This window comes from Eublepharis macularius, chromosome 18 (genome assembly GCF_028583425.1).
Source record: "Eublepharis macularius isolate TG4126 chromosome 18, MPM_Emac_v1.0, whole genome shotgun sequence".
Taxonomy (NCBI): Eukaryota; Metazoa; Chordata; class Lepidosauria; order Squamata; family Eublepharidae; genus Eublepharis; species Eublepharis macularius.
This window is the reverse complement of record NC_072807.1, coordinates 31,283,647-31,296,781: the sequence shown is the minus strand read 5'-3', so window position 1 is coordinate 31,296,781 and position 13,135 is coordinate 31,283,647. Positions and strand designations below refer to the sequence as shown.

General features: G+C 48.2%; 1 protein-coding gene across 1 annotated transcript in view; it reads left to right on the top strand.

Annotated features, from left to right (window-relative positions):
- The first annotated feature begins 734 nt into the window (after positions 1–734).
- The window catches only part of ZNF592 (zinc finger protein 592), a 31,355-nt gene continuing 18,954 nt past the window's right edge, over positions 735–13,135 (top strand). Inside the window, exons 1-2 of the mRNA XM_055002732.1 lie at positions 735–819; positions 9,975–12,343. Of these exons, the coding sequence (XP_054858707.1) occupies positions 9,983–12,343 (2,361 nt within the window). The 5' untranslated portion in view covers positions 735–819; positions 9,975–9,982. The remainder of the gene's footprint in view (positions 820–9,974; positions 12,344–13,135) is intronic.

The following is a 13,135-nucleotide window of genomic DNA, read 5'->3' as shown; positions in this document are numbered from 1 at the left end:
TCAGATGGATAGCCATGTTGGTCTACAGTAATAGAGCAAGATTCAGGTCAAGTAGCACCTTAAAAGATCAACTAGATTTCCAGGGTATGAGCTTTCAAGAGTCAGCTGACATCCAGGAACTCTAATTGGTCTTTATTTAATTTTATTAGATTTTTATAAAACCTCTTCCTCAAATGAGGCCTGAAGCAGTTCACCTGACCCAAATCTTGCTCTCCCTACCCAGGAGTAGTTAATGTAAGGTTTCTCATCCCCAGGTGGGGACTGGATTGCTCCTGGAATTATCACTGATCTCCAGAAAAAGGGCAGCTCCTGAGGGCAGACTCTATGGTATACCATCGAGTCTGGAACCCTTTCTCAGGCGCCGCCTCCAACTCTCCAGGAATTTCCCAAACCAGAGAGGGCAAACCTAAAAGAAAATTAATAATGAAAGGAAAGGGGTGTGTGTGAGCGAGAAAGCAATGACGGGATTGTTGAGGGAAGGAGTGAGAGGACGAAGAAAAGGCGGAAGAAGTGAGGGGAAATTTCTGAGGGGAATCTGAGGCGAGGAAATGCGGCCGGCTGAGGGGAGAGGTTGCGAGGGGAAGGGGCGACGCGACGGGCCCCTCTGAGGCCTAATGCCGCCCCCTCCGCGCTCGGTGCCCGCCTGGCGTCGCCTCAGCTGAGGGGAGGCCTCGGACGGGCCTGCTAGGCCCCGCCCCGCTCTCCGCCCCGCCTGCAGACACCGCCGCCATGTTGAGGCGGCCGCTGCCCGGCGCTGGGTGAGGCCTGTGCGGGGCCCGGGCGGCGACGGAGCCGCGGTGGAGCTGGCCGCCTGCGTCGGTAAGTGCGGCCGGGCAGAGGGGGGACAGAAAGCCGGGGCTTTGGCGGCGGCTTGCAGGGCGACGGCCCGAGGGGCGCAGCCGGAGCAGACCGCCCACCCGCTCGCTTCCCTTCCTTCGTGCCCGCCAAGACTCTCTCCAAGGCCGGCGACGGAGCCCCGCTGCGTGTCTCCTCTTGCCTCGCACGGGCCCTGCTGGGCAGACCGCAGACGGGGCACCGCTGCCCAGCCCCTGTGCGCAAAAAGGCCCTCCTCGACCCCGGGGGGTTGTTTCCCCCTCCCCATTTTGCAGCCCTCCCCCTCAAGAAGGGATGCAGAATGCCCCCAATATGGGCAGCCTCCGTGCAGACCCCCAAGGGGGCATAGCCCCTCTGTAAATGGGCAAGAGTCCAGTCGCACCTATAAGACTTAACAAAATTTGTGGTAGGGTCGGAGCTTTCCTGAGACACAGCTCATTTCTTCAGATACAGATCTTGGTCTAGAAATGGGGGTAAGGACCAGACTGGGGGTGGCTGGGCTGGTGGGCACCAGAGTGGGCACAGCCAGATGTCAAGCAAGGGGGGGGGGCTTCCCCACACAGGGACACCCCATGGGACAGAACTGCACCACTGTTACCTGCTCCTGTGGGGCGTTCGTGCCCTCCTACCCAGTGTGGCTTCTCTTGATGGTAGTGGTACCGTTTGCAGAGGCCCTTAGTTGTAGAATCGGGGCCACTTGGTGGTGAGTACTTGTCAGTCGCTGTATGGCCTAGCTACCTGGCACGTGTACCTGTGCCATGCGTACATTTGTAAATACAGGGTTCTCTGTACACAGGCACACACCTGAATATGTATGCATTACATTTTTTTTCCTCCTGGAGCGTGCCTAAAAATCCTGCTGAACTTGCAGAAATTGCAGTGTACACTTTGGTCTCTCTGGCTCCTCTTAGCACTGCTCGTTCTTGACAAATACCTGGTATATTTGAATTTGGTATCTGACCGAGGGAGGAGCTGTGACTCTCAAAAGCTCATACCCTTGCAATTGAGTTCGTCTTTAAGGTGCTATTGGACCTGAATTTGGCCCTTCTTGACAATTATCTTTTTTTTTTTTTTGGCCCTTTCTCTGCCTCTGTTCCTCGGCCAGCTGATAGAGTTTCCTGGCCACCCACCTCCCCGAGTCATACGGTATTTTTATTTGCATCACATATACACTGCTTTGTAACGATTATTTAACCAAGCTCACTGCAACCACCGAGGCCATCCAATAGTGAGTTTCTCCCCCTCTGACTTTGGATGTGTTGCTGCTCAGTATTTCACTGGGCAGGTGGGAAACTCACCTTGAGGATGTCAGTCTCTCTAGCAGCTGCATTATATAGAATAGCTCTGAGAAAGATCCGTTGGCCCTGGTGAAAGTACTTCAGTACTGAATATAATGAGCTCTGCTAATGAGGGGAGAGGCAGGATGTACATATTTTAAATAAGTCCTGTTGATGTTAGTGGTACTCATGAGCAAACTAAGATAATTCATATATTGGTTTTCTGAAGACTTCAGAACACTTCATGTACATTTTAAACATCCATACAATAACTGTGTACAGTAGGTCAGTATTTTCCCTTGCTTGCATGTGGTGGAGGAAAGGTAGTGGCTTGTGAGCCCCCCCCCCCCATGCATGAGTGAGCTGAGATTTAAGCCAGGAGTTTACAAGCTAACAGCCTTGGCCTTTGGTCAGCTTTCGTGCAAACGTTGTAGAATAGTTATTCTGCAGAACAATAATGTCAGTCCAAAACATGTTGCATAGAGCTTGAAAGCTTTTTAATAGAGCTGCATTTTCTTTTTGTTTTTTATATTACGAGGGGATTTTAGACTTTTAAAAATACATAATCTGGGTTTGGGATATAGCTGAATTGCACTTAACAGTAGTTTATAAATGTATTCATTGTCAAGAGCAAAACAAAGAATTCTTCATCTCTTGGTAATAATAATAATACTTTGAAACTATGCTGCAGACTTGAAGTGTTGTCTGTGAGCCACAGTTTTTGAGTTGCAGGAGATGAAAGTGGGGTAGTCTCTAGTAAAAGATCCCTGCAGACAACTTTTCACAGGCCTGGAGAGATTCGGGTATTCCCTAAATGTGGAGATACTTCTTTTCAAAAGTCCCCACTAGAATCACTGAAGCAAAAACATCCAGTTTTTGACAGCTGTGTTTTTCTAGTCCAACATCTTGTATCTTACAGTGACTGACCAGATGCCCCGATAGGCCCCCTGCTGTTCTTGCCTTTCAGCAACTGGAATTCAGAGGTATATTGTCTCTGAACATGGAGGTTCCATTCAGCTTTCGTTGCTAATGGCCATTGACGGCTCTATCCTCCAGACTCCAGGGGAGTCCGTGACTCATATAGGCCTGGTTATCTTAGGCTGCAGAAAGCGTAGCATGGGAAAGGGACAATCTGGGATATGGAGATGGGTAGGGAAAACAGGATGGGAAAGAGAGCCAGTCTGCTGTAGTGGTTAAGAGTGGCAGGAGTCTAATCTGGAGAACCAGGTTTGATTCCCCACTCCTCCACTTGTAGCCAGCTGGGTGACTTTGGATCAGTCACAGCTCCCTCGGAGCTCTCTCAGCCCAGCCTACCTCACAGGATGATTTTTGCGGGGATAATGATAACATACTTTGTAAACCGCTCTGAGTGGGCGTTAAGTTGTCCTGAGGGGTAGTATATAAATTGAATGTTTTTATATAAATTGAATATTATTGTTAAAGGTAGTAGCTTGTCAAGTATATCCATTCAGATTTTTAGATGAGGGATGAAGTCAAAAGATGTAATAAGTTTAGCAGGAACGTGATTTTTCTTATGCAAGAGAGATGCTGATATAAGAAACTCAGGGCTACTTGTAAGTTTAGTTATTTTTTAAAATGCTCAGCAACGCTTTTGGATGGGAAATGCTTGTCCAGCCTCCATCTGTCCTTGGGGCTGTTTCTTTCCAGTTTACACTGATGAGGGCTTACTGCACCATCAAAATACTGTCCTTCATTCCGTGGCAGTTGTGATGTCTTCAGCTTCCCTTGTGGATGTGTTTTGCTGGATTCTCCTGGGACAATTTGGCAAACTGCAAAAAAAGCGATCTCTGCTAGTGGGAAAGTTGTTGGAGAGTTTCCACAGCATCTTACTACCTAGTTCTACTTTCCATTTCTAATAAGGGTATCAATTCCTGTTCCCCCAGTAGCCTTAAAATTTCTTGAGCATAGATAACTTCAGCGGTGGACAGGTGGTAATCCTGTGAGAGAATTTGGATTATGAAACAAGTTATCTGAAATGAACATGCAAACCTGAAATTGTGCTTCCATTTTTGCTGAGCTTCTTGCAGGCCTCCTTAGCGCTTAGTGTGCGTTCCTTATCTTGACTTCCCAATGCTCTCCTGAGGTCATTGCCTTTTCCTTTTGTCAATAGGGAACTAAATCGGAGTGTCTAGTGGAGGCTGTTTGTCAGGCAAAGATATGAACCCGGTGACCACATCGGCTCAGGGTGTGCGGCAAATCCTGGAAGGCCCAAGATATACCCAGGATGGACGTTAGTTGTAAATAAAGGGGCTGCATTGAATTTTCTTCTTATTTACACAAATTGCATCTTTATGGACAGTTACAATGGATAGACGCGTGCATCTTCTCAGTGGCTAGAAAGGGCAGTTCTTAGAATACTTAAAAAATAAACACTGGACCTCTAAGGCCTCAGTTTTCATGCTGCTAGCAAATGTGTTTCGTTGCTGGAGTGCAAGCATTTGGTTGTAAATGTTTCTACCATAGCGAGAAGTTGATTTGTATGTGTATCATGCTGTATTTGCATATTTTTGTTTGCACAATGTTTAGTCGGAGTCTGCATGGAATCTTAGGAATAGAGAGGAGGTATCAGTTTTTGAATAAATAAATCATTTGTTTCGTTGGCAGGAAGCACTTGCTATCGTGTTTGGAACTACAACAAACCAGGCCTTCCTCCCTTGAGTCTTTCTAGCTCTGTTTTGTGAACGTTTAAATATCGCAAAACCATCCCAGGCTGCCTGAAAGGGCTCTTGTCCTTATCCAGCCAGATTAACTCAAACCCAGCAGAGCCAGTTGGGGGCAGCTGTCATGACCCCCGCACTTCAGCAGTGGGTGTAGTGTAGCCCCCAATACAAAGCCCTGGTGTATGTAACCTGTACGGAAGAGAGCTGTAATGCAGCTGTATATGTATGTAATGATCCAGTGTGGTGTAGGGGTTGCAGGCTGGACTGGAATCTGGGAGACCTGGGTTTCCTAACCCTGACTGGATTCCCTCATCCTAACCCTGCAGAGCCATGAAGCATTCTGGGCAGCTGGAAGCCTTTCCCCCTTTCTCTCTCCCTCAGTCTGACCTATGTCACAAAATGGTTATAAGGATAAAATGGGGAAGGAAGACCCGTCCTTACCACCCTGAGCTCCTTGGAGGAAAAGGGGCAGGAAAATAATGCAAGGGATGGATAGATGGTTAGAATGCCTGGATTCAAATCTTTACTCAGATCCAAGCTTCACATGGTGTTGGGGGTACATGATTACAACTTCTCTTGAATTTTAGCTGCAAAAAGCAGTTATGCTCCCCCCACTATATGCATCAGGGACGTGAGGAAGGGGTTTCCCCCCTCTCCCATGCCTCTGTCCTGATGGGAAACGGCCATTATGACCTGCTTTAGGCCTCAGTGGTAAGTGGGGAGGGAAGAGAAAGTACTTGCAACATAGGTTCCTATCTCCTTTTCCCTGCCAGAGTTTAAAGTGCTTTAGGGGAGGCATTTTCAGTCTGTGACTTGAGCTCTGGGCCCCCAGCCATAAAGTTCTCTGGCCAACCTTGGGTCAATCACATTCACTTGACTTAGACCAGGACGATTGTGAAGGTAAAACTATATAGGCTTCCCTGGGCTATTTGAAGAAAGGGCAGGTAATAACGTAAATGGATGGAACTGGGTTGTGACTGTATTACAGTGTTTGCCTCAGGGTGGTATTGTGGTTAGAGTGTCAGATTATGATCTGGGAGACCCAGGTTTGAATTCCCACTCTGTCATGGAAGGTCACTGGGCGACCTGGGACCAACCAGTTGCATGCTCTCAACTTAATCTGCCTCACAGGGTTGTTGTGAGAATAAAATGGAGGAGAGGGGAACAGCGAAAGCCCCGCTATGGGTCCCCTCTGGAGAGAAAGGCAGGGTATAAATGAAGTAGAAGCAACTCCAGGTTTCCCAGCATCAAAACCTCTGGTCTTCCCTTTGCTGCATGTTCACCTGTGGAACTGCAACTGCCCAGCCTCACAACAGCATCTCACTGGAACCGTCTAGCCAGGAAGGCATCTACCCCTCAGTATCCTTCAGGAGACCACGTAAAAGCTGAGTTGTTCAGGAGGGCGTGTAAGAGTGATGAATAGCAACAGCAATAGTTCCCCTGTTTGTTTGTTTGTTCGTGCTTGCCTGCTTGCTTGCTGTTAGGTGTGTTACTCTTATCTGATTGTTTTGCGTGGCTTTGTGTCCCTTGGGGGAAAAGCAGGATAGAAAAATGGCAGATATATAAATGTGGAATTGCTCAGCTGCAAGGTTCAGGACTAGTGGGAAAGAACTGCCAGAGGGGTCTAGTTTTCAGTGTATTATGGTGTTACTGGTAAAGCTGAGTCTGTCTCAGCTCAGTCAGTGGCCAGGCGAGAGAATGCTTGAGATCCTTGCATAGGCCATTTTGATACCATATCTATGATGGATATGATAACTGCGGTATTTGGGGTCAGGTGTGATGATTAAAGGGCTGTTTTCACACAGCCACCCACCCAGAAGATCACGCGAAACTCACAGCATAAAAGCGTCTTCCTAGTGTGATTTCCGGGCATGATCCCATTTAATGGTGCTTTTTCTGACATCACTGGGCCATCAAAGGGAATCGTGCCAGGAGGTCATGCTAGGAAGACGCTTCACGCCGTGAGTTTGCGCGATCTCCCGGGGCGCGTGTGAAAATGGCCAAGGTCACTGAGGGTCTGTCCCTTTCCTACCCTTGCTTGTGAACTTCCAGGAGGTATCCGGCTACTGTTGGGGACAGGACACTGTATGAAGCTCTAATAATCTAATCCTGCCACTGTAAAATATCAATTTAGTGCATTTCCATACTGCCCTTTGTCAAAAGAGCTCAGAGCAACATTCGTGGTTCTCCTGTCCCCATTTTATCCTTTGAACAACCCTATGAGGTAGGTGAGAGTGAGTGTGACTGGCCCAAGAAATGCCGACGGAACTTGCATGGCAGAGTGGGGATTTGAACCTGGGTGGTCCAGATCCTAGACTGACACTCTAACCACTACCCAACACTGGCTGTCAGTATGTATAAAACAAGCATTGTAAAAGGTTATGCAGTCTGTGCTCTCTGTGGTTTGTTCTGTTGTGCATTGAGTGTCCTAGAGTGACCCTTGGGATGATCTTATGTGTCCCTTACCACTGGCGGATTTGCATAAGAAATTTTGCGCATGCACAGAAATGAAGTGCAGAGGGGGCCATTTTGGAGTGGCCATGCTCATGTTTAGCATGAACGTTCAGTCGCTGGCATTTGTAGTTAAAGGATCTCAGGTAACAGACTGATACCATGGAGAACTGTTGTGTGTCATGTGGATGCATTGATTCATTCATATGTATATGCACATGCATTCATTCATATGTTCAAGAGTATAGGCCCTATTTGGGATAGGGAATTTTCACAGACTGAGGGGTTCCCAAATACCAGTCACCCAGTAACTGGAAATTATCACCATCTTCTGGAGAAACCAGTTAATTATGTGTGAGCTGTCTCTGGTAGGCAGCATTTCCTAATATCCTTAGATGATTTAAGATGGAAAAATTGGGACTTCTTGCATAAGCCACCTATTTTCTGGCTCTTCAAAATGGTGTGCTATGCATACATACTTGGTTAATAGTTTGTGGACTATGTAGAATACTGGGGGAGTGGGGGACACAATGAGTATTATTTTGTAGTCCTGCATCTTTGAACCTAGTCAGATAGCTAGTGTTCTTTTTAGATATAATTATCTGCTGCTGCCATGTTGGCCTGGGAAGTCGGTCTGGGAGAATGACCAGATTTTTCTTGAGAGCGAGTCATCCCAGGTTTATTCTTTCCAGTTGAACAGTATCTGTGGCAAGATGGGTAGGCCTGTTCCAAAGAGACCCGAGATTGAAGCTCTTCTCTTGGGCCAGTTAGTCTCTGTCAGCTTAACGTGAGAGCCGGTGTGGTGTGGTGCTTACAGTGTCATAGATCTGGGTTCAAATTCCTACTCGACCATGATGCTTCCTGGGCAACTGTGGGTTTATAACACTCTCTCAGCCAAGCCTAGGTCATTTGCTTCAGCTGGAGGAGGAGAGAATAGTGTACTGAATTCCTGGAAGAAAGGGTGGGTTTTTTCTAAAAAAGTAATAAAATAGGAACAAGCTACATTACTGGGTGGTTGTGGGTATAAAATCATACAGTCTCTGCACACACCACTCTGAGCTCCTTGAAGTATCAATCGCTTTGCCAAAAAAATCCTACCTGTATTCCAAGTTGCTCAGGGCAGCATATGTGAGCCTTGCTTCTGCCATTTTAAACTCACAACAGCCTCATGGGGTAGGTTAGGCTGAGCGCATGATTGGCTCAGGGTCATTCAGGGGGCCTTATGGTTGAATGGGGATTTAAACCCAGGTCTCCCCGACCCTGTTCCAGTTCTCTGATACAACACTGGCTCAAATAAAGCCCTGCCTTTGACAATGGAGTTGTCATTCTATTAAAACAAAGATTGTTTGGAAATTATGCTTCTCGTTGTGACGAGTGAAGCTCTCCATTAGAACTGGTGGTGATGTCAAGGGGAAGGAGAAAAAGAGCGCTGCCTCCACAGTTTCTCCTGGCTTTCCTGGAATTTCCTCTGAGAGATGCTGACGTTCTTTAAAAACCAGCATTGTGTGGTGGTTAGAGTGGCGGGTGGGGATCTGAGAATGTCGGACTTGGATCTGCAAGATCCCTTTTTGAATCTCCGCTCTGCCATGGAAGCTTGCTGGGTGACCTTTTGCCAGCCGCGCTCTGTCAGCCTAGCCTACCTCACAGGGTGGTGATTTCAGGTGGGTAGCCCTGTGGGTCTGTAGTAGAAGAGCAAGATTCAGGTCCAGTAGCACCTGAAAGACCAACTATATTTCTAGGGTACGGGTTTTCAAGAGTCAAAGCTCCCTTCATTGTAAGGACAAAATAGAGGAGGGGAAGAACCACGTTATAAGCTGCTTTGGGGTGGGGTGGGGGAGAAGCAGGGTATAAGTGTTCAAATAAACCAAGCAGTTGATAGTTCTGCAGCGCTGCTTGTTTTCTGCTTTGCTGAAGACAAAAAGAAGACTTTGCCCTGCCCCTTTTCTGCCCTGTCATGTGTGGCAGTTCCGTAGCGGACGGGGCAAAGGCTGGACTTGGCCAGTTTCATGATCCTTGTGCGACTCAGAGCAGAAGAACTCTTTCCCCCGTACAGAAGCCTGTCCAGATCAGGACGGCGCGAGGCAGAGAAGAGCCACCGCCTTCCTGCCAGCCAGCTGGGGGTTGCTGTAATGCGTATCTTGGCAGTGGTGCTCCGGTGGCTGCATTTCCGCTGCAAAGAGCCAGCAATACCTCCCATGTTGGGCTCCTCCTCTCCTCGGCTTGGGTCACCCGGTTGCAGAGAGCTGAGTAAAACACACACAATGGTCGCAAGAAAAGAGGTGAAAGGGCGCAAGAAATGCAAACGCGTCCATTAAAATATAATAAATGTATGTCTATTTCTTGCGTCTTTGCTTTTTCACTCTTGGGCTGCAGTGTTCTGAGCCTAGTCTGGGGAGGGCCGAAACTTCAGTCTTGAGCTTCAGCAAAAGCTAAAATCCTCTGGGTAAGTTTGGCTGGTGGCTTCTCCTCTGTTGTGAGTACAGGAGAGTAAAAAAGGCCAAAGACTTCTTTGGAAAGGCTGGTTGTGGCCCATGACCCATGTTGCGAAAATAATTCTCGTTCCACTAGAAAGCATGGGTGCCTGACCACCAGCTGAACTCCTAAGGAGCAGGAGCTGTTAATGTGGCAGCGAGTGTTTGTCTCCCTAGATTCTCTCAAGTTACAGTAGACATTCACAGTAATTGACATTCACGGATGCAGCACCTGACAGTTTATTTTGCTTTTGTTACAGCTTTCATCATGGGAGACATGAAAACACCAGACTTTGATGACCTGCTGGCTGCTTTTGACATTCCTGACCCCACCAGCCTTGATGCCAAGGAAGCTATTCAGACAGCCGGCGAGGAGAACGAGAACCATCTGAAGCAGTCTGGAATTTGTATTGATGAAAACGCGTCCTTGTCTCACGCGGCACCAGCTTCTGACGTTCCGGTTGTGAGCGTCATCGTTAAGAACACATGTCGTCAGGAATCCTTTGAAGCAGAAAAAGAAGGTAACCATCTAGGACCTGGCCTGCTACACAATGGATTCCGTGGGTCTGATCTGCCCCTGGAGACTCACACTTACAGTAAGTTTGATTCTGCTTTCATCAACGGGGATGGCTTGAGAAGCTATCCTGAAAAGCTGGAACAGTCCAAGTCAGAACCCTTGCCAACGTTCAGTCAGTTCAGCCCCATCTCCAGCCCCGAGCCGGAAGATGCGCTCAAAGAGAACAGTATTGTCGATAAACCGAAACTCGCCCAGACTCCCTACCTCCAACCCCATCCAATGTATATTCCTTCCGGGTCGTCCATGTTAGATTTGCTAAGTAGGACCCTACCAGAGACAGAGTTCAGTCGGTTTATTTCAACTGGGCCCTCACTGCTAGATCTGCTTAGTAAGAAACTGCCAGAACCAGAACTGAGTATGTTCGATCAATACTGTAAAAGAGATCCAAAGATAGAAATGCACGGGCTGCAAGAATGTAGGATGGACACCAACCAAAGGGAACGTGACAAGAGCCCAGAGAAACACGATGCGCCTGGCAAAGACCTGGCAGACACAAACAGCTTCGTTGGTGAAGGGCCGCCCCTTGGCAACTTCCATAGCAATAGCCTGGGAGAGAGCAAAGGGCCCGAGATGAACTTCTCTTCTGCCGTCCCTCCTCGGCAGCGTATAAAACCTGCTCACTCCAAACTGTCGTCATGCGTCGCTGCGCTTGTAGCCCTTCAGGCCAAAAAAGTTGCAGGTATTGCAAAAGATGACCAGGCGAATCTGGCAAAAGAGCCTCCCAGCCCATTCAAGGACGGCATTAAAGGAAGCCCCAAAATGCCGAAGTCACCAAAGAGTCCGAAAAGCCCCCTTGAAATGGTGAGGAAAGCCAACAAGCAGCCCGAGTCCCCTCGGAGCGTGTGCAGCGACAGCAGCGGCAAAGGTTCTCCTTCTGTGGCAACTGGCTCTCCCCCTGCTATTCCCAAAGTCAGGATCAAGACTATTAAGACCTCTTCTGGGGAAATTAAGAGGACAGTCACTAGGATCTTGCCAGAGGTAGATGAATTGGGCAAATATACTCTAGAATCGCCTGTGGAGAGCTCGGCAGTGGAAGAGTTTGTTAAATCCTTCCCTTCTCCAGAAGGCGGTGCGTCCGTGGAAACGGAGCCATGCAAAGGTTTTGCAAAAGCCACTGCTCAAGAGGCAGCCCTAGCAAGCCCCCTAGTAGACAGTATAACTGCAGACGTTCCTGTCAACAGCACCTCCAGTGTCTCTCTGCTGGCAAACAGCAGCACAATAAAAGTAGGTATTGTAGGTCAGCAGCCAAGCAAAAAGCAGTCACAGGGCCTGGCAGCACAGCCCTCTAACCCCGCCAGCCTTCTCCCAAAGGCCGTGCACCTCGCCAATCTCAACTTGGTCCCCCACAGTGTTGCCGCATCCGTGGCAGCAAAATCGTCTGTGCAACGGCGCAGCCAGTCTCAGCTGACGCAGATGACGGTGCCACTCGTGCACCAGGTCAAGAAAGCTGCCCCGCTTGTCGTCGAGGCATTTAACAAAGTATTGCATGGTGCCAATCCTGTGCCCGTATATGCGCCGAACCTCAGCCCTCCTCTCGACAGCAGTATTCATTTGCCGGTCTCCGGGTATTGTTGCCTGGAATGCGGAGATTCGTTTGCCTTAGAAAAAAGCCTCACTCAACATTACAGCCGGAGAAGCGTCCACATCGAAGTCATGTGCACACAGTGTTCGGCGACGCTGCTTTTCTTCAACAAGTGTAGCTTGCTTAAACACGCGAGGGATCACAAGAGCAAAGGCTTCATCATGCAGTGCTCGCAGCTGTACATGAAACCCATTTCCTTAGACCAAATGTTTTTGCCTTCCCCAACAAGCTCGTCAACGTCTTCGACGCCGCAGACGTCACGGCCAGCCCCCCTTTCGCATAAGTCCTGCGCCGCCTCAGGAAGTGGGATGGGAAGCTCACCAAACCCCCAGCCAGCTCTGCCTCTGTACGCAGACCCATTGAGACTGATTCGTCATGGATTAAAGTGTTTTGAATGTAATAAGCAGGCGCTGGACTATATTGCCCTAGCCGCACATTATCAGAGGACCTCGGAAGATAACGAGGGACTGGTAAGTCAGTACCTAATGTCTGGGCTACCCTTGTGCTGAGTTTGTGTTAAAACCGAAGACCCACCAACGTATGTTATGCCAAGCACACGACAGGAATTGCTGAATCATGACGTGCCCTGTGGATCTATATGCGATGTAAAATGAGGAAAGCATATGGAAAAGAGCATGGAGAGGGTTTATTATGGAATATAATTGCAGTTATGAGTTATTTGGTGTCAGAAATGTATGGTAAAACTGCATTGCTGCTTCGGTTATTTCCAGTCACTGGGGCAGAAGATGAGTGATTGAGATATCCTTTCTTATAACGGTCTGTTTGTATAGCCTACCTTTTTTTCACTTAACATCTTGCCCCTCCTCTATCTAATGTTCAGTCAAAAATACTGAGTGGACTAGAGTTTCGTTTCTTGGCTCAGTCACACGTATAGACTGTCACTTACGTTACAAGAAGCAAGAGCAAGACTTTACAATAACTGGTCTTCATAGGAGCCGGGGAGAGCCAGATACAGACTTAATATCTTCCCAGGGTGGTATTTGTTCTGCCACTGATGGGGGCTGCATCCAGACATCCAATTTAGCCACAGTTAAATAAAAGTGTGTCTGGATCCAGTTTGTGCAGAATTTAATCTTGGCCTCAGGTCTTGTTAAGCCAGAGGAAAACTAGATTCCATTAACATGGGCACCTGTATTCATATGTCACAAGTAACTCGAGTTAATCTTAAGAAACTTGCTTGCCGTCACAGTCTGTGCGAGAAGGGAGGAGTCAGGTTCACAAGCAGGGTTCATGCACATTCT